The sequence below is a fragment of the Triturus cristatus genome, chromosome 8, assembly GCF_964204655.1.
Source record: "Triturus cristatus chromosome 8, aTriCri1.1, whole genome shotgun sequence".
In the NCBI taxonomy this organism is placed as follows: domain Eukaryota; kingdom Metazoa; phylum Chordata; class Amphibia; order Caudata; family Salamandridae; genus Triturus; species Triturus cristatus.
In genome coordinates, this window is record NC_140591.1 from 152,454,623 (window position 1) to 152,482,564 (window position 27,942).

General features: G+C 44.2%; 1 protein-coding gene across 1 annotated transcript in view; it reads left to right on the top strand.

Moving 5' to 3' along the window:
- The window catches only part of TMPRSS3 (transmembrane serine protease 3), a 283,583-nt gene extending 257,290 nt beyond the window's left edge, over nt 1–26,293 (top strand). The window contains exons 13-14 of the mRNA XM_085624035.1: nt 726–878; nt 25,729–26,293. Coding sequence (XP_085480161.1) covers nt 726–878; nt 25,729–25,752 — 177 coding nt within the window. The 3' untranslated portion in view covers nt 25,753–26,293. The remainder of the gene's footprint in view (nt 1–725; nt 879–25,728) is intronic.
- Nucleotides 26,294–27,942: the final 1,649 nt, after the last annotated feature.

Consider the following 27,942-nt stretch of genomic DNA (forward strand, 5'->3'; position numbering starts at 1 on the left):
CAATGACAGGGCCCTGTCTGAGCCGCCTTGTACTGCTGATAGCACCTAAGAAAATACAAGGAACAGTAACCTAAAAGATAACAAAGGGAACCTGAACTGAGGAAGGGAACAGAACAACATAGAGGGGGATCCGTACAGCACGTGTAGAGATGCAGGCCCCATCTTGCTAGTTCCGACCCTTCCAAGGGACCCTGGGTGCAGTGTGCCTGCTCCACTGTCTCTGCCGGCCCCAGTCTGGGAGTGCATGCTTCCATCACCCTGTGTGTTTGTGTGGGTCAGCTGCCATGACCCCGCCCTCCACAGTTTGAGTGTCCTTCGTGTCCAGTCGAGCACATATGTACCTATTTCGACGTTGTTTTGCATAAGTGTCTCTTCCCTTGTGTTCTCCTCAAATCCTGACAGCATACAACAAGCATACAAGGTTCATCACCATGGAATACGAGGCCCATCTATCTATGCATTCATAGCCATACATCCCTTTGTTAAATATGCTTTTATTAACTCATTCACTCGTCCACCCTTTCACTGATTTGTTTCCAGTCTCATTTGCATTGTTTGTTCTTTCTTGTTGACTATCTTTTCCTTTCCTCTGTCCTTAAATAATCAGGGACTTTCCACCTACTTTGGTCTCTTTCCTTCTTGCATTGACAAGGAAACACATCCTCTCCTACCTGTTGATTCTACTGTGGCCATTGTGTGACATCTTTTCCTATCCCATCCTCCAGGGGGACAGTGGCGGACCCTTGGCCTGTGAAGACGTGAAGACTTGGAAGCTGACAGGGGTCACCAGCTGGGGCATCGGCTGCGCGGTGAAGAACAAGCCAGGAGTCTACACTCGCACCTCATCCTTCCTCGACTGGATCCATGAGCAGCTCGAGGTCTGTTGTCCCCTCGAATTAAACACATTCAGACCCCAACGCATATTCAGCAAATGCTGGCATCTAGCGCCCCCTCTGGTTTCATAGGGGCAGATTTACAAGCCCCTTGCGCCACCTTTGCGTCACTTTTAACATGGGAAAAGGGTCGCAGAAGTGGCGCAAGGGGCTTGTAAATCTGCCCCATAGTGTTTTCACTTTCCTGCTGCTCGAGGTCTCGGTGCCCCAGGCGTAGCTTCAGACGTGGTGGGATCTAGGAAATAGACTGTGGGCAATTTATCAGCCGAACGTCATGGTGTTGATTTATGCTGATTTTAAGGGTCAATAGTGTATGCATATAAGAACCCATATGACATCTTCAAACCTGTGTCACATTGAAGTGTTTTAGGCGAGCAACATCCGCAATTACGGCAGAGGCAAAGATGTAAAACTTGAAAATAAAAAGTAAAAACTGAAAGGTATAAAAACTAAAATAAAAAAAAAAAACATTTAAAAAGAACAATGTCCATGTGAAGTACTAGAGCAGAAAGCACATGAACTGTGAACTACTGGTGACTAAGACACGTCTACAACCACATCAAAATATGTCATGTCCTCTGCAGACAGACACACGCACAAGAAGCACAGACTTGGTAAGGGGTAGATACAAGGCATCAGCGCCCCACAAACGGAGAGCCCCCGAGATCCCAAGGAGATGCACAGCATGGCATGCTCTCAGCTTACACGTTGTATCCATGGCAGCTGAGGTCAGAGACACACACGTCCCATACACGGCTGGCAGTCATGCTCCTAAAAGCCGTAATGACAGTCAACAAGCGCTCTACAAGTGAGAAGTTAGACTTGGTCCACATGTTGAACTCTACCTCACACTGGAATCCTACTTTCATGTATGTCTGGCAGTAGAAGGGAGTGAACTTCAGCACATTACAGCATCCTGGTCATGGCAAGTACTGTATGCCACCTATTCAAAAATAAGCAATGGCATAGCCAATAAGTCTTGCTTTTGGGAGCTTTTAAATGTTGAGCCTTGCAGCATATTATCCTGGGTGGTTTAATTATAAATTAATTCCTGAATATGTGTAAGGCTATATACAGCACTAATTCCATCCATTATCAAGGAGACCAGCGAGAGTATGTAGGATGTAAATAGGAAAAGGACGTTAAAGGGAGCGGGGAAGAACATGCCGAAAGGGACTAGGAGGGAGCACCTGAAGAGGGACTCGGATAGATCGTGTCAAAAGGGACCAGGCGAGGGTAGTTTAAAGGGGCCCTGTAGAAATCACGTTACAAGGGGAGAAGTTGTCAGAGGAGAGCAGGGGAAAGCAGCAGGCAGCTTACGGGGAAAAGAGGGTGCTGCAGGTAGCTTGCGGGCATAGAGGTGGTGTTCCTGATAGCAGGCACACTTACAGCAGGTAGAGGCGGTGTTCCCTACAGCAGGCACCTTCCCATGGAGTCAATGGGGGCTCTTAGGAGAAGACGCCTTTACAGGGTCACAGAAGGTACACCGGCAGCAGACAGGTTTACAGAGGGCGCTGGGGGTAGCAGAGGGGGGATTGCAGCAGGCAACATTACTACAAGGGGCAGCAGGGACCTTCATATTAGGGTAATCACCAGCATGCAGCCATACGCGGAGCAGAAGGGGTGCTCACAGGAGCAGGCAACTTTATACAGGACAGACAAAGGGACTGCTGCTAAGAGCAGAAAGAGTCCCTTAGAGCAGAGGGCTGGTACTACAGACAGCTTAGGTGAGCAGAGGGGTGTTTTGGACAGCAGGCACCTCCATAAAGGTAATCGCAGGCAGGGAGCCATACCTTGAGAAGAGTCAATCACACATCAAATTCTGCTTAGCTGGAAGCAGGCACACAGCATCAATGTCTGAGAACCGCTGTTAGAATCAAGGGATAATAATGAATAACACAGCCTAATGTTCTAACACGGTTTCCGCAATGGTTATGAGGCAAATACTACTGAATATTGTATGCATCACCTCCTGGGATGTGGTAAACAGGCATTAATAGCACATGGAGTGATTAGTCGCAGTATTTGTACATGGACAGCAAGTAATAACAAGCTCGTCTTAGGGTGCGTGACACTGCAATAGTTTAACAAACCTCATTATGAAACATCATATTCACTCTAACAAGCGGGGGTTGGACGGGTGCAGAGAGGGAGGTTCACTCCCTGCATGACTTCATCTGTCTCTGGCGCTGCTCTGCGGGGTGCGCGACTGTCAGCTGAGCCTGTGTCACTCTGCCGCCTGCTGCTACTCCTGAGCCTCAGCCGCCTCCTCTGTGAGCCTCTGTGGTGGCACCAGTAACAATACGGTGTCAAGAACGATGCCAGCACTCATTTCATATGCCGGCACACACAGCTGGGATGGTGGTGACGTCAACGTGGTGGTAAGAATGCGCTTGGCATGATGGGCCATGCAGTGCATGCAACTCGTGCTATTGGTGTGTTTCAAAGGAAAAATCAACTACTTGTACTGGAATTCAGGGGAACAGTATTTGAATTCCGTGACCCCGTGAAAGAACAAGGAGCCACAGGGAGACGAGGACAACAGCAAGATGAATGCAAAATAATGTTATCGACTAAACAAACTGCAACACGATGGTAGATGGGGGCACGGTGGTAGATGGGGGCAGGCATGCAGTGACACGAGAGGAAGTGGGAGGGAAGAATGCTGCATTAACTTGCAAGCAGATACGGGTGCCAAAGCTGAACCCAGGCAAACAGTAACACAAGCAGGAAACAAATGTAAAAATAGTCCCTCAATCAAACAGATAAAGTGTAAAGATACAGTAATAGGTCCCTGCTGCGTGGGTGGAAAAGAAAGACAAAAAGGAGGGACAAAGAGGAAGGATTGATCACTAGCAAGCAAGGATTTTTAAAGGATACTGAAACAAACAAATGAAAAGCAGTGGGCAGACTGTAAGACCACAAACTATATGCAACCAGTCTCGAAGCTCGAACTAATAAATCCTAATTATACTGTAAATTTATCGTAACGCACAAAGTAACGGGCAAGGTCATACGTAATGTCATGTGAAAGGGCATTGTGCTATAGCCATGTAAACCAATCTGAAATGGATGGAACCAACCAGACGAGTCTGCCTGAGCAGCCATCCTCTCAAACAACAGCACCATTGTCTCTTGCACCACTGTACAGGAGGTTGGACGCTGCTGCTGCTTTGGAGGACACAGAGACAACCAGGCCCTCTCCCTGCCTCTAGACACTATTTATTTATTTATTCATTTATTTCTTATTTATTTCTGGATTCAGGAGTTCTGTAAAGTGCTGCATGTCATCGTGAGGATACTCCGAAGCCCTGTGTATATAAGCTAAAATGGACAGTTCAAGGCCAATCACTGATGGGAGTTCAAAATGTGATTTTATTCAGAGCTACCCCATGAGAGCAGGTTCAGTTACATGCTTCTTTCTGAAGCATATCCAGTCTGCTTCAGTCCTCAGGCGTGGGTTTAAGGCATTTCACATCTTTATGCTCTGGACTCCCAAGGGTCTGTTCACAATCTGCAGGTTTTGGGGATCAGATGGGCAGTTGTTGAGCTGAATGACATGTACAGAAAATAGTGGGGTGTAAGACTTATATTTATGCTTATATTGCTCACATAGTGCACACCATAATTGCTTCTAGGTTCAGAGGCATAGAGATCAAAAACAAGGAAACATGGAGATTGGTTACCGTGGGGAAGTTTGACTTCTGCAAAGCTCGAGGGAGGAAGATGTAGATACATATAGTTACATATATTGTTGTCTTATTATGAAAATAGGTTTGCATGGACAAATATTTTACATTGAGGCAACATGGCTACAGAAGTTCTCAAGGTACAGTGGGCCCTTACTCAAGTGTGTTTTGTTCATGGCAAAGAGCATTTGATTTTCGCCTCTGCTGGAAGCCAGGGAAGAGCTTTTAGGTCAGGTTTGATGTGGTCTCTCCTCCTTAGTGCCAAGCACGTTCTGTCAGTCTGATTTTCCAGCCTTTGCAACGTGTTTATCAGTTACTTTGAGAGGCTTGTGTAGGTGTTCCTGTAATAATGAAGGCATACCGTCACCACAGCTCTCAACTGATTGACCATGTGGTTCATTTGAAGGACTGGGAGAAGCTTCTGCGGTAGAGATGCTATTCCACACTTTCTCAGTGGTAGTACTGGATGGGCTAAGGTTGCGTGGCTAGGTTAAAAGACGTTTGTTAGGAAACTGTTTTTCTTACAGATATGATCTCGATCGTGGCTCTGTTGATGCGTAGAAAGCTCTCTTCCTCCCAAACAGATACACAATTCATGCTAGTTGTCATAATGACCTGGCTTGTTGTCCCATTTTGCTGTTAGCGGTGGATTTGCATGTCATCCACATGCATATGGAGATGTGGCTTGCGTTGATCAGGGAAGTGAGACATAGGAGACATATTATTGTTGAAAAGAAGGCAAGGGCGTGTTGAGGAGCTCCACAAGATACCATGCAGAAGGGTGACTTGAAGGCTGATATTGTGACTTGTTACCTGTTAGGTTTATCTAATGCATTCAAAGGTAGTACCAGGTAATCCAGCCCTTTTCTCAAGCGTACTTAGAAGTACAGCATGGCCTACAGTATGGTAGACTGATGAGAGACCAAGCAGGACGAGAAACATGTCATTACTTTCATCCAAGGAAATAATTTGTTTTTCTCTAAAATTGGCCAAGGCCACAGTTAATTTGGTTCCTGTAAGGCCAGAATCACAATCGTCAAAAACATGATTCATTTTGATGTAGTCTCACCACTTTTTCCGACAGCTTCCTGGGCATACCTCTTAATGTTAGCTGGCGATTTATGTACTAGAGGCATTATGATTGCAAGCTTCAGCGCAATTGGGAAAGCTGTCCCCAGAAGAGAGCCATTAATCATGTAAGTCAAGACTGATTGTGAAGAGGGAAGGAATTTGTTCAAGCAGTCCAGCACAGGTCTAGTGAAGACCCAGTAGGCATATTGAATGTTGCAGAGTTTGTGCCCTTGGAATACTAGTTCCTTTTTTATCATTTGAATGTTGAGAATATGCATTGGCACTATAATGCCATCTTTGGATCTGTGTGTATGGATCTCGTCATGATACACCTATCACAGTGAAAAAGAACTGGAGAAACTTCCCCTAATAATTAAACAATATCAGTAATCCCTTTCGTCCCCTACACTTCCTTCCATGAATCAGCTGTTGCCCGAATTAAAGCAATCAGTGTTTGGAGCTTGTTAGACCTTCACATCATTTGGTGTGATTTCCCCTGTGTTTTTACTTTGCCCGCCTGTTTTTGATTGTCTACTGAACATCGTGTTTGCTGGTTTTGGGACTCTGGGCCCTTTACCACTGCTGACCAGTGTTGAAGGGCATGTGCTCAGTGACTAAAACGTAATTGCATTTGGTTTCTCCACAATTGGCGTATTTGATTTACTAGTAAGTCCCTAGTACAGTGAACTACGTGTGCCATGGGTCTGTAACTCAGTAGCCCTTCAAACCTGTCTCAGGCCTGCCATTGCAGCGCCTGTGTGTGCGTCATAGCTCCAGACACATGTAGTGTGTCTGGAGCCAGGGCAAAGAAGGGCAGGGTCTTGTGCACTACAAGATCCTTTCTTTGAAGTCTTTCTACTTCAGAGGCCCAAAATAGGTATAAGTACTGGACCTCTGATACCATATACTCAGAACACTCTGGACTGAGGACATTCTGCCAGGAAGAAGAGCTGTTGTGCTTGTAGGAGGGACTGCCACTTTGCTGCTTGCTTCGACGTACTGACCTGCTGCCTTCTGCTTCTATCCTGAGAGTGAGAGGACTGGATTTTGTTCTCTACATCCTTCTTTCAAAGGTTCTCCAAAGGATTGAGCTGAGCTTGCCTCCTGTTGGAAGTCTCAGGGCAATCGACAACTTCATCTGTAGCACCTGGGCTCCTCTGCTGGAAGTCCTAATTGCCAAGTGGTGCTAAATCCAGTTCTTGGGCCCTTAGAAGTGAGTACCGTGCTACAAGAAGGAACTGACCCCAAGAAACTTCGGAACCGGTGCCTTCTTTAACTTAGCCACCATGCTGCAGCCTTCACCGAAGCTGTGGTCCCACCCATGATGCAATGACCACGACTTACAATGCAGGATCTGACAACAACGCAGCGCTTCCGAGAGTCTTGAGCACAATGCCACCAACGTCCGTGTTGCACAGCTTGACTCCAGCACTGCACCTGTGACCCAGTGGTTCGACCTCGAGGCCAGACGCCCAAAGCCTCGTGGCCTGTCCTCCAGCTTCATCATTGACCCCATACTGAAGTTAGGAACCGAGGGTCATCTCGGTAACTACCTCATCAACTCCACTGCGCCCCGCAATGTCCACTTACTGACACCTCACTTGCTTCAGTAACGCCTCACCTCCTTCGTGCAATGCACTATCATTGAGGGCTGATGTGCCAACGACCTGCATAAAAATAAGGGACAGACGCCGCCTTGCCTCCCTGATGCCTCACCTCCCCTGCGTCTTACACCATCTTTGATATCCGGCATCTACAAGGTACTATACCAGGGTCTGCGTGACTCCCGACACCGTTCCTTGCTCCTCGAGACTGGACTGACTTTGTGAAGTAGTCAACATCAAGCGCGACCAGATAGCCCGGTTGAAGCTATTGTTTTTCTAAAAGCCATACTTGATCTAATCTTGGAAAACTCATATTCTGATTTGTGTATGTTGGATTACTTTTGTCGTTTTGATCTTGTTTTACTCAGATAAATATTGGCTTCGGCAGATCTACAAGAAAGTGCCGCAGCGCTGCACCGTAAGCCCTTTCAGAGCACAGGAATGCGACATATTTACAATGATATGTCGCATTTCTGTGCTCTCCTCTGTGCTGGCGCACAAACAGCTGCCATGCTCTGGTGCAGGCACCCTTGCACAATGGAGATTGTTTTTGAGAAAGAAGGGGTACCTTCCTGCACAAAAACAATCACTACAGGAATTTTCCTCTTTCAATGCATGCTGTAGAATGCAGCACGCATTGAAAGAGGAAAGAAACAAGGAGAAATTAAATAATTTCTCCTTGTTGCACCTCGCTACGCCACCCCTAGGGTGGAGTAGCATACTGATGCATTTCCAGGTTTACGATTCCTCGTAAATCTGGAAATGTGTCTGGTTCCATGGGTATTGCGTGGGAAAGCCCACAGTCACAACCATGGAACGCCCCTTTCATGCAAAGTGCTGCGTGTAAAGGGGCCATATTTACAAGGACAGGAAAAGCCACGCGGGTGGCTTCTCCTGTCCTTGTAAATATGGGGCAGAGAAATGCGCTGCCAGTGCGTCACAAAAAGTGATGAACTGGCAGCGCAAGGGGCTTGTAAATCTGCCCTTGACAATTTTTCCAAAGTGGTGTGGAGTACTTTTGTGGTGTTTTCACTGTGTACGTGAGCGAATACTTTATATATTGCCTCTGGGGATAAGCCTGACTACTTTTGCCAATCTACCAAGGGGGTTAGCACAGGTTTTTCTTATTGTGTACCTTACTTGCCCTGACTAGAGCGAGGGTTTCTATTTGGGCAGGGTGCAAACTCCCTGCCAACTAGAGACCCAGTCTGTAACAGAGCTAAACAGACCTATAACTAACTCTAATTACAGTGGTGGCTGGTGACATTTGAAAGTGGTGAGGCATAAAATTATTGTCGTACTGCACTCCAGCGAATGAGCAGAGCGAGTGAGCCCGAACAACCTATGGGTTGTTTGGGGAGTTTCCCCCCCGGAGAAAATTTTGAAAAAAGAGTGGACAAACTGTGCATTTTCAAGCAAATTTGAGGAAGCAGGAAGGTTAATAAAGCAATACGATTGAATTATTTATCACTTAAGAAATTGCCAAATTTTATGAGCTATAGAGGACAATCTTTGCGTATGCTGATGTTATCATTTGCCCATATTAACTCTTGAACACACTGTTATGGTTTTAACTATACAATAAATACATTCATTGACTGTGCAGTGCTGTACATCAATATGATGACACTATTTCCTTAAATTAATTTTCTGTTTTCATGCAATGGAGTTGCTGCTGTAGTACGCAGAATTTTCTGAAAAAAGGATGGTTTTACATACATGATGTCTCTAATATTATCTGTCTCCAATTTAAGTTTATTCTTTAATAATATCATGTTTGTGGCTTACTACATACTTTCTAATTTAAATGCTAAATCAGAGGGAATCGAGGTGACGCGAAGGAATGTGTAGCTTTGATTTTATTATTTTTACCCACCTGGATATTTATATTGCTGCCTTGGTGAGCTCTATACACAAGAAGGACGGCTTCTAGTTGAGGTTTACAATGGTAATGCGTTTCTGCATGGTATTTAAGATACGTTTACAACACATCCATTTTGTGAAAAGGAGTAGTAATTCATGCAATGATCCAAGGTTGTAAGAGATGATGAAGGAGGAGGAAAGATGGGTGCGAAGATGCTCAAGACAAGAAGAAGGAATACAAGCAGAAGAAGGCTGGAAGGGTGTTTCTCCGCAAGATTCTACCATGTTACCCAGCTGAATACACTTATGATTATAAATATGCATTTTTACAAACGTCCTTATACTCAAAATGATATTAAAATTACTGTTAAAGATAAAAATCAATAGACAGGACTACAAACGCGACGGAACAGTGAGACAATGTAAACTGCATTCATAAACAGTAATGCACATGCACCATTTTTGCTAATGGCATCGTGAAAACTTGAAATAAATGAAAAAAGTAAATTGGTTGCTCGCTATTTACTTAGTTGCACCCAACAATTGCAACAAGACAGTGTGTTCTCCTATGGAATCCCATTTCACTGGCGCGAGCGATCACAGAAATGGAACATAATGCACGAAGAGGCCTTTGCAATATGAAATCACAATGATCGCAAATACACCAACTAGATTTTGCTTGGGTTGACTTAAATACAGAACTTTGGAAGTGGTCTGTCAGGACAGAGCTGGCTGCGTGCTCCACTGCTGGAGAGTCAGGAAAGGCACAGGTTAGGACTGACGTGCACTAGCAGAGCTCGCTGTGAGGCACAGGCGTCACTTTTTTCCACCCCCCTTCCCAACCCATTTTTCAGCGAAGATACAGTGGTCAGGTAGGTGCGGATTGTTTTTTTAATTATAGGTTTCTGGGAACTGGGAGAAAGCAGGTCTGTGAGCACCTCAGGGCAGGGGAATATGACAGCAAACAACAAAGGCTACTCGTGGAACGAACCACCAGACTTCTCTGTGTGAGGAACAAGGCTCTGCATCACTAACTACCGAACTGATCATGCACGAGATGAGACGTGAGGCGCTGGGCCACCAAAGGCCACGTTTCTGTGAGAGGGAAAAGCTCCGTGTCACCCCCAGCTGACCCCACTTTATGATTTATGAATGTCCAAGCCATCCCACACCAAATCACGCGTTCGTACCACCTATTGGCAAAGCACTGTGTTTGAAGGATGTTGAGAAAGTCCTGCCCACTGCTAAAATGTTCTGTGTGGGGAACAAGTCCATAACACCCACCCACCAAATGCCAATGTGATGGTTGTAAAGAAGAAAAAAATCTCCTCATCGCAAACTGCCAAACCCATTCATGAGCCGGGGCTAAACTGTGTGCCACCCATTGCCAGGCCACTACACCACGATCGCCAACGCTTGTGTGAAGGATGAGACTCCAAAACCCCCAACTCCAAGCCTCCCTGGAAAGGGCAATCACATTTTTTTATCACTCACTGTGTCTGCGATGGCTAAAGCTCTGCGACAGTCACCCGTTTTCTCAAGGTTGGATGTTAATGTGGAGCAGATTGAAGGTTCAAAGATAAAACTATTGGTTGTATTCACTGGTCCAGAATTCTAGATACTGTGGCTTGCAAAGTGCAGCCAAGACGTCCTCGTTGTCTTTAACTCTTGAGTGGTACCTGTGGGCGCGCACTGCCAAGCCCCACACAAAGGAGGAAGCGTAGAACGTGTTTTAGGCACAGCGTAACACAGAGGTGTTTTCACTCAAGAAGGGCAGTAGCTAGTCCAGGGTATTTACTTTAAAAACACAATCGTTACTTAATGTACAGTTACAACCGTGTACATTAGTTAGAGTGGAAACCAGATGTGCCTTATGTGCTTTCTGAGATACAACCCCTTATAGATCTTACAAACTGCAGTGTAATATCAAACACTATTGCAGTTTCTTCCTCTATCTTGCATGGGCCCAATGTTTTCTCTGTGGGGCAAGCTTCGTGACCTCTCATAAGCACTCAGGATTTTGTCAATCCCTTACAAATACCCAGATTGTCGATGTAAATATACAATATGTCCAGTCACGGCTGGCATGAGACGAGGGGGTCGCGTGGGTGGGGGGGTTGCAGGGGTGGGGTGTCGTGGGGGTTGGGAGGGTCACACGGGTGCGGGGGGTCGTGCGGGGAGGGGTTGGGGTTAATTTAATTTTTTTTTAATTAAGAAAAACTTACCTTTGCCTCCGGTGCTCTCTGCAAACAGGAAGCAGAAGCAGGCAGACTCCCTCTCTTCCCCTAAGCCGATCACAATGCTGCAATGGCAGCGTTGTGATTGGCTAGGACGCCGTCCTTACAGATGTCTTAGGGGAGGCCGTTTTTTCCATGCAGGCTGCGCAGCAGCCTACATGACGAAAATGGAGAGTGCTATGACTGGTTTAGTCGGCCTTGGGGCCGACCAAACAGTCAGGGCCGATAACATTGGGCTAGCCACTCATCCCCGACCCGCCCACCCGCCCGCCCGCCCCCAACCAGGCATACCCTTCTTCTGCTTTCTCGCAGTGCACGAAGCAGAAACATAAAATGGTATTTATACCGTTTTACGTTTCTGCTTCTCACACTGCGAGAAAGCAGTGAGGCGATGCTCCGACGCCCATGTGGAGGAGCCGCCACTGTATAATTATTACATGAAAATACATGCAGAGAAATTGCTGAGAAACTCCCATCTGTCAGAATTCCAAGCAACCAACCTGTCCTTGGAATGAGATCTGTCAGCCTTGCCTCGGCCCCCCATCTCCTGCATATGGGATTTGGGATGTAATAGTAATTAAGCGAAGATGACAGCTTACAGGCAAGTCAAAATGTGTCATTGCCTCCAGGTCCTTCACACTCCGTGACATGCAGTTTCGTAGGAGTTGATTGTCACTGAAGGGTTGTACATTCAGTTGTGTCAATTCCATCATCAATCTTGGTCCCTAGATCCTGTTCTCCACCATCACTTCCATCCTCACTGCTGCCAGGTCACGAGGCAGTGTCATTACATCCACTGTGGCGTATTCATGACCTTTATCATTGTGGCACGGTGCTGCCATGTTTTTGGTGCCTTTCTCACCTCTGGTGTGCTAAAGGAAAAACCTCTTGCCAGGAAGACTAACTCAGAGCTTAGCTGGAAATGAACCCAGAAATTAACACTGTTGCAATGAGCCGGTGTAGTCTGCAAATAGCATGATTTTTTAATTTTTTTTTAATTTTATTGCATCAACAGTGCACACATCTCTCAATACGGCACCCCTGTCAAAGTAGGTGAGAAGGCATGCAATGACAGGCCATGGAGGAGCGCATGGGGAGGCCTACCTATCTAACTACTGTTGCCCCACTCGATGATGAAGCATTGAGAAAGGGTGCCTCACGGAACCCAGTAAATTAAGCTATTCATTAGAAGATGCATCTTGAATGTCTCCTTCACGTTTTCTGGGATGCCCATGATCCTGATATTATTTCATTGGGTCCTCCGTCTAGTTTTCTGACATTCTCCTCTAGATGCTTGGAGAACTCCAAGAAGCATATGAGTGTAGTCCAAAAGGTCTTGGCTCGGTCCTCTGTCACCAATATGCAACTTCTGCCTCAGAGGCAGGCATAGTCGTTTTCTGGAGGATTTTTGGAATGATAAGTCAACTTTAATTACCTCATTTGTTCCCTTTAAGGATGTTCTTGTGTCATTTATGTTTTGTAGTATGGTTGCACCCCAGGAATTCCACCCTTCTCATCTGCGGTCTCAGAGGGCTCCAAGAGATCTTTTATTGTAGCACTTCATTTTAGTTTGAGAATGGTGAGTTGGCTTATCTTTAAACATTACTCTGTTTTCAAGGGCCTTGCAGGGCTACCATGTCACAGCTGAGGCACCCCCTGGATTCAGCCAAGCTGATTAGAACCCCAATGGGACCCATAGATGGATCCAACAAAGAGAGTTGGAGGGGTCAAGCCTGCTCAACACCATCTATATCAGACCTTGTGCCATATTCATGAAGATAGAGTCACCACATCTCTACCATGGATCAAGGTTCCATCCAAGAAGACATATAAAAGAAGGCCCCAGGTGTGGGCTTTTCCCACATACAGTTCCTAGGCCTGCCCTGCATCCATCTCTCCACCACTCCTCAGATATGGTCAGTAAAGTTCAGCATGGGGGCATTGAGCAGTAGTCAAAAGCTCAAGCTTCCTGGTATCCGTGTGCCCCATAATTCCAAAATATAGCTTGAAAAGCACTGTTGCAGACATTTCTTTTTGAGTTTGTATCTAGATTTTTACATACAACAATGGTATTTTATGTGGAATTCAGTGTCTAACTACCCTATTACTCCCATTGTGAGAAAAACATGGGACAACTTAGATGTTTAGTGGACTAGTGCATAATATCAATGTAAGACATATGCACAAGTAGCTTTAGTTATCGAATATTTGTAATCACAAATATATCCCTTTTCATAACTCATGTTCTTGCTACAATAGTGAAAATCAAAGTGTTGCTCTGAAGATGTTCACCTTGCCCTTGGTTAAAATATGATAACTATCTCCTAATTTTTCTTCCACTCACATTTCTTTCTCATAAAGAGGCAGTAAAGTAAGCAATGGTAAGTCATGGAGAAAGGCATAGAGAGAGAGATGATGTAGAAAGATATGTGAAATAGGGAGAGAATTAAAGTAAATGGAGAAGGTTAAGGTAACTAGAATTAAAGATAAGGATAGGTAGGAAAAGGAAGGTGCAGAGTGTGGTAGAGAAGCAGAGAAAGATAGAGATCCCGAGAGGCAGAGGAGTACAGTACTCCAAGGGCTGAGGTAGAGAGAGAGATAATGTAGGAAAAGAGGTGAATTAGAGAAAAGTAAAGGGTGCATAAAGTTAACATACAGAGACTTGAGGAAAAATAATGAGATGCATGGTAGAAAGATAGCAAAAAGAAGACTGTAAGAAATTGGGTTATTTGTAGAGGGTGGGTGAACCACAAAAGTCACTACATTAACCTGTGCTTATCCCTCTGGTAGCTTGCCACAAAAGCAGTCAAATTTAGCTTAGAGGCAATGTGTAAAGTATTTATGCAACACACAAACAGAAATAAAATGAAAATGCTACGCAAGAAAAACATCCAATCAGTAGAACCGGAGATATCTGCAACTTGAACGTTTTTAGTGAAAATATCCTCTAAAAGAACAATGCCCCACTCAGCATCTTCTGGTGATGCTATATAGGGGGAAAGTCACAAGTTCAGGCAGACTGCAATGGAGCACGTGTCAGATACAAGGACCAGGTTAGTCCTGTTAATGAGTTACCTTCTCAAATCTGGTGCAAAGAGTTTTGTTCATGTTGGAGGAGGCTGCAAGGAAGAACTGATTGTAGCAGACTGTCATTGCTGTAGCGCTAAGAACAGGTTGGGCATCACAGGTAGTCACCGCTGTAGGGTGAAGGGCCGGTCGATTGTCTCGGACAATTGTAGCTGTAGTTTTGCATTGCCAGTCATCGTGGGCTGTCGTTTGAGGAGCGCGTATTGTAGGTCTTGCATTGTCGGTTGCCGCTGGTGGTTGTAGTCAGCATAAAGAGTAGATTTCACAGGAACTTCGCATTGGTAGTCACCGTGGCAGCAGAGTCATGGTGCAAACAGGCCAATTCAAGTTCCTGAAAAGCCCAAATTTCTGGATTTTCACCTTTTCTTTATGAGGAGGTCTCACTGATAACATCCAAGGGTTCAAGACACGGGAGGGTATCTCTTGGGGATCAGGACTCACTAAAGCAGAGGCCAGATGCAGAGTTCGGGCAGGTCCAGTTGCAGGTCCAGGTAGGTCCAATGGTAGAAGGCACAGAAGGTTGGGGCAAGAAAATGCCAACTTTCTGTAAGAGGCATTTTTAGAATTCTAACTTTAAAATCTGTCTTTATCAATAAAGAGTATTTTAGATTGAAATTCATTTGAGCATAAACAGCATATCTCTCATCTGCCCCCAATTTAAAGTTAGCACTTCTTAAATGTACTAAGGTACCCCAGTGTTGGTCACTGGGAGAGATGGGACTTGCAACAGTAATAAGTGACTATAGGCGTTTTTAACTGCCAGGACTTGTAAAACACAAGTACGCATGTCATTAAGGCCTCCCTTAGAGGTGACTTATAAGTATTACAAATTAAGATTTAGGACTGGCAAAAGGGTACATTTGCCAGTTCAAAATGGCAGCTCAAAGACTGCACATAGAGGCTTCAGGGGCAGGCCTGAAACATGTTTTAAAGCACTACCTTATTGAAAGGCAGAATGAGTGTTGCAGCCCCACTAGAAGCATTTGATTTATAGTCTCTGCGTACATGTAGTATCATTTACTAAAGACTTACAAGTAAATTAAATGTGCCAATTAGGTGTATGCCAATTTGATCATGTTTGAAGGAGAGATGAAAACCATGTTAGCAGTGGTTAGCAGTGGTAAAGTGCTCAGAGTCCTAGAGCCGACACAAATTCAGTAAACAGGAGGGGTGAAGGCAAAATGTTTTGGGGAATACCACATCAAGGATGTCAGGTGTAATAAAGACGTAAGGAAATACATATCTGGAGAAGAGAATAGTGGGAAAGAGAGAAAGGTAGACTACAGGGGGTTGAAGGATAGGAAAGGAAGTGTGGTGTAGAGCAAACAATGAAGTTCCAAGACATGTGAAATAGAGAATGAAAGGTGAGATCTGCACAAATGTAGAGGGCTGAGAGATAGAAAAAAGGAATCAATTGTGAGTAGAGAGCTCTATAATAAGAGAGTTTGCAAGAGATAGATGAGGTGAAGGGGGTGAGTTGAAACTGAGAAGGAGGTCCAAAGAAAGATATGTGTTTGTGTGTGTGTGCGATAGAGATAAAGAGAGGGGACAGATAAGTTGATGATAGAGAAAAGGGGTAGAGGTAGAGAAATAGTGGTAGCCATAAAAGAAGATGTTTAGAGGTAAAGGAAAGGGAACAGAGTTAAAGCATAGAAAAAGAGAAAGAGAAGGAGAAGGTGGAAAGGTGAGGTAATTAATTAATTAATTGTGAGGTCAATTGACAGGAAGTGCGGTGGGGTATAGAGAGGTAAGTCAGTTGGGGTGAAATGAGATAGAGAGGTGAGGGGGAGTGATGAGGGAGAGAAAAGGCTGAGAGAGAGGATGAGAAGTAAGGTAGTAGAGACATGAAGGCAGAGATAAAGAGGTGAGTTAAAGATAAAGATGAAGGTGAAGGTGAAGGTGACTAAGAAGTGAAATAGAATTAGTAGAGATACAGAGAGATAAGAGGGATGAGGTAGGTAGAAAGAAACTCGAGGTAGAAAGGAGATCGAGACTGATAGCTATAGATGTAGGCACAGAGAATGATATGGACGGGGCAAGGTAATGAAAGAGATAGAGACAGATAAATTGGAAAGAAAGGAGGAAGATATATAGAGAAGTACAGATGGAGTGAGAGATTACGAGAGAGAGGGTTAATGTAGAAGAGGTGAGGAGAGAGAAAGGACACAGGAAAATTATTTTTCAGTTTGATTGGCACCATCTGCCTGAGAATGCATGGATTAAGGTAGGGCAGACCAGCAATGCACACTAAGGGGCAGCTGTATGTTTTAGTGACGCGCAGCACAGCAAACAAAGTTGCTGCTCCGATTTGCACAAGAGGAAGTAGGAGCACAGAACCAGATTTATTAAAAATGGCCCTTCCAGTGCAAAATCATAAGCCAAGATAAATCCTTAAATATTCCACGCGTTGTATATGTGCTGTACAATGCAGCACACATGCAATTTGTGCAATGTTTACAGCAATGAAATAATTCCTCATGCCAGTGCTAAAATCAAAGGAATGGTATGTTATGATGCAAAGTCCAGTCTGGCTGTTTTAGGAGATATAGCGTTGCCCCAAAAACTATGGATACTTGGGCTAATGCGTCCAAGTTACACCCCAGTAATGCTTCCAAGACACAAAGTGGCACAAAGAAGCGCAAAGCGATATTTGTGCTGAGAAAAGGCCACCATTCCTTAGTGAGTTTCTGTTAAAGATGCTCAACGGTCACATTGATGGGAAGAGAGCTCCAGCTGTAGACATCAACAGAGAATAGGTTTTTCCAGACGATGGCTTGCCTGGTGGTACTGCTTGTGTGCGGTCTTTTAGGATGGGCAGGAAATGTCTTGCCAGCCTTTCATTGGCGGCTCTTGTAGGCTGGCTCAGTGGAAATACGTGCAATGATGTATGGGAGGAGAAGAGAGGAATCAACATTCCTGTAGGTGGTATTGGCACCTGAGTCCTACAGGAGAGAGGGTGTGTTTCACATTGAGGAGTGATTTTGTGTGCACATGTAGCTACACCCAGGGCGCGCCTGCACCCTGCACTTATCAGCGCAAGGCGAATGTTTGGCAGCCGAGATAGCGCTCTCTCGGATTGCACTTATCTTTCCAGGCTCTTGTGTTTGAGCAGGTGACGACAACATCGGGATGCAGTGAGTGTGCGTGGCTGCTGGGACTGCAGGGCGCGTGACCTGACGGGCGGCACAATCACAGCAGCGCCTCAGCGCACGGCCTTCCTGAGTGCGTCCACATGGGCGCCTTAAATCATTCTCGACAAAAATCATAGAGTTCACAATGGCAAACACCGAGGCTCTCTGGTGCTCTACATTTACCACATAATTCTCATAATTATTTTAATGTCAAAGTTACGATTAGGGACTACCGATGCTTTCTACCATATGTAATTGGTCAACTGGAACTCCACCTAGGACAGCTGCTGTCTAGCTTGTTTATACAGGCAGAGGCATTCATCCATTGCTGGCTCTGTGTCTTGACAGGGATATTTTGAAACAGCAATTTGAAGATATTTAGTAGGAATAATTGAACATACATTCATTGTGACCTCCGTAAACTGGAGATGATGCTGTGGAAGCAGCAGCGCATTGTCAACCATGGGGCAGATTTACAAGCCCCTTGCGCCACTGTTACGTCACTTTTCCCATGTTAAAAATTATGCAAAAGTGGCGCAAGGGGAAATCTGCCCCCATGGGTCCACTGAATTCGATTGGACTCTGTGGTAAATGAGCAGGATCCTTGAATGTGCTTGTGATGATGGGTAGTCAGGAACCCTTATCTAAAATACTGGCTGTTCCACGCGGGAGGTGGGGTTTCCCCATCCACACCCCTCTTTCCAGACAGTCTCCATGATAATGCTGCAGCTGGATCTATTTTCCAGTGGATTCACTCGTATTCCTCATGTGAACTTGGTTTAGGTATTCAGTGCTAAGAGGCCACGCTAACGACAAACTCTGCACTTTAGAAATGCCACCAGAAAAACAGATCACAGAATACAGCATTTCATATCCTAGCATAAGATAACATCACACAGCATAGTATAACATAAGATACCACAACATACCATAGCATTACATAATAACACTCAACATTGCATGGCACAACATAATGCAGCATAACATAATATAGCACAGCATGCCAGAACATAACAACCCACAGCATAATATAGCGCAGCATAACATACTATTACGTAGTACCACATAGCAAAGCTTAGGAAAAGAGCATGGCACAGCATAGCAAAGCATAAGATAGCTCAGCATAACTTACTATTACGTAGCACCACATAGCATAGCTTAACAAACGAGCATGGCATAAGACAGGATCGCATAAGATAGCGCAGCATAACAATAGCATAAAATAGTGCAGTATAATGTAGCAAAAGGTGTAGTAAAACATAGCTCAGCATAACAGCATAAAATAGCACAGCAAAACAACACAGAACACCATAGTAGCGCAGCATAGCAAAATGGAACAGCATAATAGCGCAGCATAACATAGCACAACATAACAAAACATAGCATAAAATAGAATAATGTACATAGAATTGCATGACATTGTGGAAAATAATATATAACAGGATCTGTGAAAAAAGGCAGAACACATGATTGTAGTTTTACCCATCCTTTGTTTGTTTCTCTCATTATACCTTAAATTATTGCCCTCTATATCTCTGCAACAAATTCATATGCAGTTTCAATAAAACAAAACCACTCTCTAATGTCCACACCGCGTGATACCGCCACACACACCGTCACAAACCAGTGGGGATACAAAAGGGATTCTATCGTGCTCCTATAATAAACAACGGGGTATTAAAATCGTTTTTTTTTGGTTAAAATGCCAACTATCAGGGCCCCAGTTTAATACTAACTGTGGGATCTAAATTAAACCCATATAATCTTGCAGAATATATCCAACCAATTTACAAGAGTTCACAAGTACTGCTCTGAACCCGGGACCTTTGTGGGAACGTGGTCTTGTAGTCACACTCTGTTATGGAAACGTTGGGAGGAAAGACAACACAATCTGTATCGTATTGCTTTTATTCCCATTTTATCATCGAGGACTACCAACTCTTTTTACACTCCTGTTTCATTGTAAACAGATTTACTTAATTACACACTGTTACTATCACGTGTCTGCCTCTAAAGACCCCAGAAGCGGGGACACACAAGTTGGTCTACTACTCTACTCTTCTTGCATGTTTAACTGTTCACCATTTATGAGTTCAGAGCAGTACTTGTGAACTCTTGTAAGTTGGTTGGATATATTCTTCAAGATTATATGGGTTTAATTTAGATCCTGCAGTTAGTAGTAAACTGGGTCCTTGATAGTTGGCATTTTAACAAAAAAAATGTTTTAATACCCCGTTGTTTATTATAGGAGCACGATAGAATCCCTTTTGTATACCCACTGGTTTGTGACGGTGTGAGTGGCTGTATCACGTGGTGTGGACATTACTATTAAGACATAGAGAGTGGTTTAGTTTTATTGAAACACTGCATATGAATTTGTTGCAGAGATATAGAGGGCAATAAGTTAAGGTATAATGAGAGGAACAAACAAAGGATGGGTAGAACCACAATCATGTGTTCTGCCTTTTTTTCACAGAAAAAGGATCCCTCTCGGAAATTTCCAGAGAGCATGACAATTGGATATTGTCCATCGTGATTAAATGAGGTAAACACCCGAATAGGGGTGCAGACCAGGAAACTAGGGACCAACACCCTGACGAATGCCAGAGTGACCTGGCTAGGGGCGTAGAATTGGCAGAAACATGTTGGTATCTGCAGCAGTGATATAGGGGCTTTTACCTCTCCTGAATATCCCATTTTTCAAAGTTTTAATCCTACCTAGAGGTTAAAGGAATAAAGAGAGACGATTGTTCCCCCTTAAGTAGTTTCAACTTTTTGTGTCTGCACTATTTGGTCCCTTCTTGAGGGAATATTCTTTCCTTTATACTTTGTGTCTTTTCTTGTGGTTTTTGTTCCTTTACGTTTGCTCTACCCTCACCACTAGTCTTCATATATACAAAAGAATTGCGCTCCATCTAGTGTGTTGGTCTGCAACTGGATGTCAGATGCGGCCCTATGATAAAGCATGACACTGCAAAGTGTGTGAGGGCAGTGTTAAGACAAGTATTGTCTTTCCTCTTTCTGTGTTGTTCCTGTTTAGCTTAATTGTAGAATTTACACTTTGGAGGTTCTGTGAAGTAGAGTACCTCCTGACTTTTCCTCCGGGTTAAGTAGTTTGCCCATTTTAGTACTTCTCTGTTGAGTGAGTTTTCAGTTACGGTAGGGGAGTCAGAGAAGGCTTATTCCCTTGTCTCTTCTTTTTTGTGATATTTGCTGCAATAATTTGACAAGTAGGGATCTCCTAGTCCGCACCGATACAGGGAAATCTATCAATATGGAAGATTCTTTGACATAGGAGTGCAGGTTTCTTATATAAGGCTCTCACTGAGAGCCACGGGGTGAACACCAGATTCAAAATCTGTTCATTCACTTCTATGGTGTAGCCACAGTGTGTAACTGTAGGAGAGTAGGGTCTGCTATCCTATGGTCACCCCAAATTTTTGCTTTTTGCTTCACTGGTTTTTGACATATTGAGGCTGTGGGCCTGCTAATCAGACCCCCAGCCTGCTGTTCTCTCTACTAAATTTACACTATGCACCCTAGGTGCATAACCAATTGGAAGTGGATCACCCTGTGAGCCCCTGTACCAGTGTACACTAGGTACCCAGGGCATTGGTGTATCTAAGGCCTGCCAGGGGCTGAAGCATGTATTATGCCACCCCAGGCTTGGCCTAACAAATTTGTCACAACTGGCTGATCACTCAGCTGGGGTAAGTTGGTGTAACCACCTCTTACTTAGGTGTAGTATACCTATACCTAACCTTAAATGGGACACATGTTAACCTATAAGTCACTCCTATGGCAGGCCTTAACAATCCTGAAGGCAGAGTGCTTGGTTCCATGTGAGATGGTGCTCTGGCATGAGCTGAGCCTGTCTGCAGTGGTCGGAACCACTTCCTTCTACTGTTTCCAGATATCGTCATACCATATACTCTTAAGTGCATTATGAACCTCGCGGTTAAATGCTATCTTTGATTTGGCTTTATCAAAACATGTCGAGTAAGGTGTCATACGAATTGGAATACTAACCCCTCGCCAATTCTGGCGACGGGGTTAGCATTCCACCCTTCTAGAGGGACACGACATGTACAGTACCTGAAACCCGGGTAAAATCAGACATAGCCTCAGCTCCACAAAATGGATGCTGCCACCACAGACACAAGTCTGCCCTCCTGCTGCTGGGAGTCCTTCCAGCTTGGGAGGTGTGGACAAAAGGGTTTCCTGTCAGGGGAGGTGCGTGCACCACCCCAGACAGGATTTTGTGTATTGGTCAGGTAGGGCTTGAAAGAAACCAGACATGCCTGAGGCTCACAAGGAGCCTCGGTGCATATGCCAGTTCAATCCGGTCCTGGGGCACACCAGTCCCGGGCCTGGGGCGAGCTGGACAAAGGATTGGGAGTGTAACCACCCCCCTTCCTGGTCCCACCCTTAGGGAGGGACCTAGCAGGTAGTCCGGCCCCTAGAATCCGCTTAAAGGTAGGAGCTGTGTCCTAAGACTTCAGACATCCTGGAATCAACTTAACTACAAGAAGAAGACGGGAACTTCGACGCTCTGCCGCACAGAGGACTGAAGCCAATCTCCCCTGTGGTCAGGGAGTGACCACCTTGCTAACGCAAGCACCATCCAGCGAATCAACGTCTGCTTTGCTGCCGCCTCCCGCCGGAGCCCGAGCCCAGAGACTGACAAGACCTGGACCTCCAGACCTCTCACCGCCCGATCCACAGTCCCTGAAAAGAAGGAACCCGTGGAGGCACCGAGACACGTGGAGCCAGCCATCTTGAAAAGACCACGACAAGCTGCAAGCGCGACAACCGAGGCTCCCTCCAAGTTGTGCTTTGGGATCTGAGAAGCCCAACACCCGAGCAGCATCTGCACCAAAGGTAAGCCCTCCAGCATCTCCACGATCTGCGTGGGGCCCTTCTGCATTTTGCCACTCGACGCGCCTAACCGGTTGCTGGCCCGCTGGCTAGTGGCCATCTTGGCGACGAACTTCAAGAACTACACCACTGGTCTGGTTGCTCCAGACTGGCCCTTGCTCCTCTCGAAAGGAGCAGTCCCTCTGACCTTGCTGGTCAGAACCATCAGCTTATTTTGTTTTCCACAACAATTGCTTTTGCCAAGGCTTGTTTGCTTTGATCAAGTCGCCGACACCGTCGACAGCGAGAGCCTGCGTGGGACAGCTCATGAACCGACTCCTGGACGTCGTCGACCTTCAGGGACCACGTGGCTGCAGAGACAAGCTACACCTTTCCCTCCTGTTTGCACCCGACATCGCCTGGTACCCACCTGGTGCCACGCTGGTCACTGGCTAGTGACTGTGAACACTGTCCCCTCTGCTTACAGGTCTTCTACAACTCCGATCCACCCTTGGATCCACCGCATCTCTTCCGGACCGACCGCCTGCAGCATCTTTGTCTTCAGGCTCCATTGAACATATAGAAGAAACCTGACGCACTTCGAGGCCTATGCACCCGTTTCCTGTGGGTGAGGTAAAGCTGGCACTCCGGTGCCCAAGTGTAGAGTATCATCTCTAGTGTCTGTGTTTCCAATCTTGAGTTCATAGTCCCTCCGGAAGATCCTTTTTGCAGTAACTTTGTAACTTTTACGCACCCATTGAAAACCTACGGGAGCCCGCGTGTGACTATTTGCTCTGCACCCGCAACCCGTGGACCTCCTGGTCACTAACTAAAGTTAGCTCCTTGTAGGCCCAGCGATTCTAGAGGCCCTAGGTCTTTACCCTTTTCTGTTTGTGGTACTTATACCACTATTTTAGTATATGGTTCGAGTGGCCACCAGGGCCTATCCATATAAAGTGCAACTTCTGTGTATTCTAACGTATTCTTGTTTAACGATTTGTGCTCCTGTGCTCATAAAGAGTCTAGGGGATACTTTGAGAAATAAATACATATATATTTTCAATATATATCTGTGTGGTGTCCTTTCATTGGTATAAAGGGGGGTTACATTTGGTAAAACAGCCTGCTTAACACGCTTTCACGAGTTTAGCCTCAAAGACTGCTTAGCCTACGCTACCACTAGGGCAGCTAGTCCGAAAAGGTTGACTTACAACCACACCATAAGGGTTGCTTGGCATGGTACAAGGTGGTCACTTTAACTGGTGAACATCATATACCAGGCCAACTTCTCACAGTAACAAACGTTGTTACCCACTGTCGCTACTTCATAAATGAATTCCAGGCTGCGCTGACCGGCCTCTCTGAGAGCCTGTCAATGCAATATTGGCTCTCTTTGATGGAGGTCTGTGGAATGGCACTGATGGTGGCCATGCTTTTTTACTTTTCGGACGGGGATGCGGAGCCACGTTATGGATGGTACTCCATCACCCTTCTAGTCTTGCATAACAGTTGAAAATCAGGGGCAGATTATTTGGGGGCCATACATACAGGGGCGTAGCATGGTCAATAGGATTGGGGGAGTTGATGTGAGCTTTCCCAACAGTCATACTGGGGTATCTTGTTAACATACAAAGCACGAAGCGGGATGCGAGGGAGGTATAAAGAGCAGTGGAACAAGAGAGGAGGGCAGATTGATAGGGACACTCAAAACACAAATATTTTCAAACTAATAAGCATTTATGGAGGCCTTCAAAACAGAGACGAGTGTGTGTGTGCATGTTTGTGTGTGTGTTTTTGTCAGTGTGGGAATGTTAAAATCCCAGTGAAATCCAGCAGACATCTCATACCCGACTGAAAGTCCCAGTACCCAACTTTTTACTACAGAACACTTTTTTAGGGGGGTGTAACACCCCATACACCCCCTGACCCTTGGACCTAAGCTCCTGTATACACAACATAAAATTAGACATAGGGAAAAAGTGAAAAACAAGGATGTTTTCCACCTCGGGGTTCTGAGTGAGATTATAGACAACTTGAGTTTTGCTCTCGTCAATTTAATGTCACTCAGAAGCCCTTAGTGAAAAACATTCCTATTATTCAATGATACCCATCTCTAATTTTATAAATGTTATCTTCACCACTTAATCCCCATGTGGGTTGTATTATATAGGCTGAACAACTCGAAAAGCAAAAATTGGGTGGCATGAGTACAAATCAAAGATCAGAGTAAAGGATCAGAAAAACACCACTGGCACCATTGGAAGGACTCTTTAATATGTTTAATCAAACATTAGTGCAACTATGTTTTCAAATTGTGGTTAAGTTAAACTATTGACAAGAGGAGGAGACCAAAAATATTATTGCCACAACAAAAGACATTTTGGTGATGGAAATTACACAGACGTAAGTTAAAGGAAATATGACGTACACACAAACAGCAGGCATCAGATGTGACGTCATCTGGGGCTGTTAGGACTACATCTGGATTACAATACTTAGGGTTTTTTTTCTTTCAAATGTGTCGTTATTGATTTTTTTGACATGGAGAAAGACATAATTCCAACATAACAAAAACAATGGAGGCATGTGTGAATCATCAATGTAATCAGCATGTGAATATAGTGAAGCAAACTGTTTCGACTGCAAGTGAGAGGAGGGAATAACTATAATCTCCAATCAAAAAACACCAACTATAGCTGCTTAAACAGTGGCGTCTGTATTCAAAGGAAAATAGGTAAGAAAATACTGTTGATTGTGTGAAGGCGCCTATGTCCGAAGCATTAGGTCGGGCCCAAGTGTCGGTGCACAAGCAGTGCGCAGTTGTCCCTGTTTTGTCGTGCGCAGCGCAGGGGGGGTCAAATAGTGTGCAGCTCTGAACAGGAGGGTATCGCAGTAAATCCCTTTCTCATGTACACGACAGGGCAGACCTCCGGAAGCGTTGTGTAAGGCTGCACGGGTCGCCTGGAGCCCTGAAGATCAAGGGTAGCTCTGGGAATGGCAGGGGGGGGATATTGAGGGCACATGAGGGGGGGTCAACCATGAGGCAGAAAGGTTACGTAGCCAGTCATAACCTTCCTATCATTGTGTCATTGTGTGTGCAGTCTGAGGTAGATATGGTTTCCATTACTAGGGTACAATATCAACTTCAAGGGGGGTGTATGTCGCTTCAGCATTAGTAAGGTAGACTTCCCAGGCCTCGCCCCCTGTGGATCTTCACATTTTAAAGCTAATGCTACTTTTGAAAGACTTTCCATGTCCTCTTTTGTAATGCTATGAATGCTTACGGTTTCTTTCAGAGAGAAGAACTGAAGATTACGTAACATACTTGGATTTTGTCAGCTCAAATATTGAGGTTCAGAGACTCATAAGGAAGGGAAGACAACACCGGTGTCTATGATTGGTTGTGGATGAGAGCAGGCGGTACTACCACTGTCATCGACAACAGCCTTGCAATCTGTGCTGAAATCTACCCAACAATGGAGGCACATCACTTGTGGACTTCTGTAGAGTTCTTCACTGTCTACTTCCTTCGTCTCCAAAAGTTTTGATCACTCTGTTGTGTTTATCTGTGTTTATCTTTTTAGTATGTCTCATTACCTTCTTGAGCCCATGGGACACTACATGCTGTACACACGAGGATGGTAGGTCATTGACCTTCTATAGTTTAACAAAGTCCTTTGGAAGACATTAACAGGCACATGCATCAAGAAAAGCTTTTGCGAGTCCTTAATTGCGAATATTAAGGAATCGCAATTAAGGACTCGCAAAAGCCTATGCATGTAGGAATCGCTATTAAAATAGCGAATCCTTAACATTCATTAATTGCGACTCACAAATTGCGAGTCGCAATTAATGAATGGCTTCCCATTCATTCCTATGGGCCTCCAGGCCCATTGGAATGCATTGGAGATTGCGGGAGCAATTTGCGAGTACCAGTAGGTACTCGCAAATTGCTCCCGCAATTTCTAGGGTGCAAGGGTGTCAAAATGACACCCTATTGCACCCATGTATTTGAACTCTGCACACATGTTGCATACACACATGCTCTAAGGGCATGTGTGTGCGCAACATGAAACTTAGAAAAATGCAATTAAGTGCATTTTTCTAAGTTTTAGCAAATTACCATGAAGTCCAGCTTCATGGTAATTTGCTCCCGCTAGTATCAAATTCGCTATTTTTGAAACTTTAATGCATTGCATTTAAGGATTCTCAATTAGGGATTCCTTAAATGCAATCGCTATTTAAGGAATTGCTATTTTGAGATTCCTTAAATTGCGATTTTTGCATTTGGGATGATGCATCCCAAATGCAAAAATACCGGTCGCAAAGGGGCAGATTCTGAGAATCTGCCCGTTTGCGACCGGTTTTGTGGTTGATGCATGTGCCTATAAATCTGTTCGCTCTTAGAAACTTTGGAACCATTGGTAACACTGAACAGTCTGTTTTACTGTCCTGCTGCTACTAGACATGTGGCCAGTCCAAGACTGATCATGATGAAGTAAGAAAAACAAGTATGGCTATTTAGAAATTCTGCCAATCAGTTTATCATCCTGACACCCTTCAATACTAATTAACGAGTAATTATGTTTATCATAACAAACATTTCCCCTAACCCCTTGGTATTTGGTGTTTTAGATATAGAAATCCTTTTAAGTATAAGTGCTAGATTTCAAAACCCTTAGCAAAACCAAATGAAAAGGGGTTGGGCAACTATTATTATTCTGGTAATGCTATTTTTAAATAAAAATTACAACAAAACAACAACAGCTATTCTACTAATAACATTACTACCACTAATAATAGTAAAGTAATTTATAAAAACTACGTATTATTATGATTGTTGTTGATTTGTTGTTATACATATTGTTCATAATAATGCTATTTATGATAAATATTGTTAACATTATTGCAAATAATATTCACAGGACTAAATCTATTCTTTGTTGTCATAACTATAATTATTGTTAATAATTGAAGTATTATTATTAGTAGCAGTAGCTATACTTGATATAGTAGTAGTATGAATAGAAACAGTAGTAGAATTAGTAGTGTTGTTAGTAGTAATAATAGGAATAATAAAATACATTTGTAAATAAGCATGTTTTGTGTTTAACCTTCAACAGCTCAAACATACAATATATGTTTTTTACACATTATACATGAACAACTTGTGTTAGAATCATTACAATTACATTGTTTTTCGTTTTTCTATTTGCAATATTAGATAATGCGTATTTTGTGTGTGATACATGATGTTTTTTGCCTAAACCACCAAAGAACGGCAAAGTTAACTTAAGAGAATTAGAATATAATAACTCCTACATTGGCGATCAAGACTATACATTAAAAGATGTAAAAATTAATATTCCATATCATACGTTGAATTATTTACCTCCTTAATAAATCTACAAAGAAGGTGAACAATAATATAATTTGAGGTGTCATCCATGAATAACATGACTTCTGCCACCTGCATTTTTTAAATATTTGTGAAAATGATAATTAATCTG